The sequence below is a fragment of the Bison bison genome, unplaced genomic scaffold (genome assembly GCF_000754665.1).
Source record: "Bison bison bison isolate TAMUID 2011002044 unplaced genomic scaffold, Bison_UMD1.0 scf7180017864185, whole genome shotgun sequence".
Classification (NCBI taxonomy): domain Eukaryota; kingdom Metazoa; phylum Chordata; class Mammalia; order Artiodactyla; family Bovidae; genus Bison; species Bison bison.
Genome location: NW_011494757.1, coordinates 636,907 through 639,715, shown reverse-complemented (window position 1 = coordinate 639,715; position 2,809 = coordinate 636,907). Strand labels below are relative to the sequence as shown.

At 39.4% G+C, this 2,809-nt stretch overlaps 1 protein-coding gene across 1 annotated transcript in view; it reads right to left on the bottom strand.

Moving 5' to 3' along the window:
* LOC104991328 (oocyte-secreted protein 2-like) overlaps positions 1-2,809 on the bottom strand; it is a 9,340-nt gene that overhangs the window by 2,444 nt on the left and 4,087 nt on the right. The window contains exon 3 of the mRNA XM_010843743.1: positions 1,207-1,409. Coding sequence (XP_010842045.1) covers positions 1,207-1,409 — 203 coding nt within the window. The remainder of the gene's footprint in view (positions 1-1,206; positions 1,410-2,809) is intronic.

Below are 2,809 nucleotides of genomic sequence, written 5' to 3'. Positions count from 1 at the left end.
AGTCAAGGCTATGGTATTTCCTGTGGTCATGTATGGATGTGAGAGTTGTACGGTGAAGAAAGCTGAGCGCCGAAGAATTGATGGTTTTGAACTGTGGTGTTGGAGAAGACTCTTGAGAGTCCCTTGGACTGCAAGGAGATCCAACCAGTCCATTCTGAAGGAGATCAGCCCTGGGATTTCTTTGGAGGCAATGATGCTAAAGCTGAAACTCAAGTACTTTGGCCACCTCATGTGAAGAGTTGACTCATTGGAAAAACTCTGATGCTGGGAGGGATTGGGGGCAGGAGGAGAAGGGGATGACAGAGGATGAGATGGCTGGATGGCATCATTGACTTGATGGACGTGAGTCTGAGTGAACTCCGGGAGTTGGTGATGGACAGGGAGGCCTGGCGTGCTGCGATTCATGGGGTCGCAAAGAGTCAGACATGACTGAGCGACTGATCTGATCTGATCTCATCTGAACAAAAAGGTTTTCACTAGTTCTTCTGAGAAAGATGCTTTGGAATCAAATAACAGAGTGGCTTCAAACATAAGCTTTAAAGGGTCTCTTCTTTGTTTGGCATTATCACCTACCACCGACTGGCTCTGCATCCCTGGGCAAGTTGTTAAAACACCTCCTGAAGTTCTAGCTCCCTCATGTGTAAAACAAAGACAACATCTATTTCATAGGTGACCATTGTAATTAGGCACTGGCCCCAAATACTTCTATAGTATAAACTGTAAGCTGTTTACATTTGGGAATCAATGAAAAGATAACACCCCAGGATAACATCACAGTTTTAAGATTTGTGCCTTGCAAAATAATTCAGAGATTTTATTCCACATTTTATTCTAGTCCCCATGTACACACACATCCTCACAGAGCATGGCTATCTATTGTTGAATACGAAAGATCTTCCCAGAGCCAGTGGCTTCCCACGTTAGGAACAGTGAGTGGAATCTAGACCGTCTCTTACGCTTTAGTGAAACACAACAGGGGCCCAAAGACAACTTAAACTCAGTCCACTGACCAGCCGGGAAATCTGTGCTCTAAGGTCTTGCGGCGGGAAAGGGTCAATATTCAGTAACTAAGGAATTACACAGCCCTCTACCTTACTATAACTGGAAGCAAAATTTGTTCTTAAAACAAAAACAAAAACAAAAAAAACCACGACCAGGACAATAATTTTAGCACCAGGCAGAAAATTCTGAAAAAAAAATCTAGAAGTTATTTTTTAACATATAAGCATTATTATTATCTTTATCCTGACATTCATAGACAGGGTATATAAAATCATACATATATGTTTGTATCCAAGTCACGGGGCAGCCTGATCTCAGATATAATTCATCAGCAAATATATACCGATGTCTGTATGCACACGGGCTAACAGAGACCATCACCAATTCCGTGCAACAGCTTACTTTCACTGCAGAAAGAATCATATGAGAAAATGTCAGCTGTGTATTTATCTTAAGGGAAAGCCCAAAGAATATTGAACTATATTTTGTGATTAATTGAACAATGTTTCTTTCTATGGTAAAGGTAATAACTTCGAGAACACCATGTAAAGGGTTTTCATATTAACACAATTCTCCCAAATATCTGCATAATTATGTCCTCAAATATGTAAATTTCAGTTATTTCACAGGGGAAAAAAAAATCAGCGCATAAGAACATCATTATCTTTCAGCTCTCTGTCTCCTCTTAAAGGGATTAGATTCCAAAGAGAATGATACAGTTAGGGTTGCACGTAAGGGGACGGAAGGACTGTGACAGATTGCAATGCATTAGACGAGGGGTGATGCATTCCAAGGGATAAGTTTAAAGAGGGAAAAGGATAAGGCAGGGTTCATACTTACAGCAATTGGAACCAGATACAGTCACGTTCACAAGAGGAAATCTTCTGAATAGGGAAAACCCATGTCTGGAAGCTTCATGAAAGTTTTAATGTAAAACCCTTTCTTCTTTTCTGCACTGAGAACTTCAGTAAATCAATAATAATCACTATTCCTAATTGAGTCATTTTTCCCTTGGAAATGAAGCAAAAGTGTACTGCATTCTGACTGTGCTAGACAGTCGTTAACCAGAGGTTTTCCTGGGATAACCAAAGTTGAGTTTCAGAAGTCCTTCTACTGTTCAGAAGGAAAGCAAAGACTTACTAGCTTTAGTATTTAAAGATGTATGATAAGTAGCTGGGAGGGCATAATAGACAAGATTGCAAAGCTTCCAAACTGAAGAACAAAATAGATAGAAGTAAACAAATTTCAAATAACCTAGAAAAGACAAAACAAGCCAAAAAAGATAAAAGCAATATGTGGCAAGTGTATTAGCAATCATAATGTAAATGAACAAATGTTCAAAGCTAAATGAAATGTAAGAAAAAATGAATGAACAAAATATTCCAGGCCAAATGAATAACAGCAGAATGAAGAAATAAATTATAATGTATTTATACACAATGGAATATTACTCAGCCATTAAAAAGAATGCATTTGAATCCATTCTAATGAGGTGGATGAAACTGGAGCCTATTATACAGAATGAAGCAAGTCAGAAAAAAAACCCACCAATACAGTATACTAACACATATATATGGAATTTAGAAAGATGGTAATGATGTCCCGATATGTGAGACAGCAAAAGAGACACAGATGTATAGTACAGTCTTTTGGACTCTGTGGGAGAGGGCAAGGGTGGGATGATTGGAGAGAATAGCACTGAAACATGTGTATTATCACATGTGAAATGGATCGCAGGTCCAGGTTTGATGCATGAGACAGGGCTCAGGGCTTGTGCACTGGGATGACCCAGAGGGATGGGATGGGG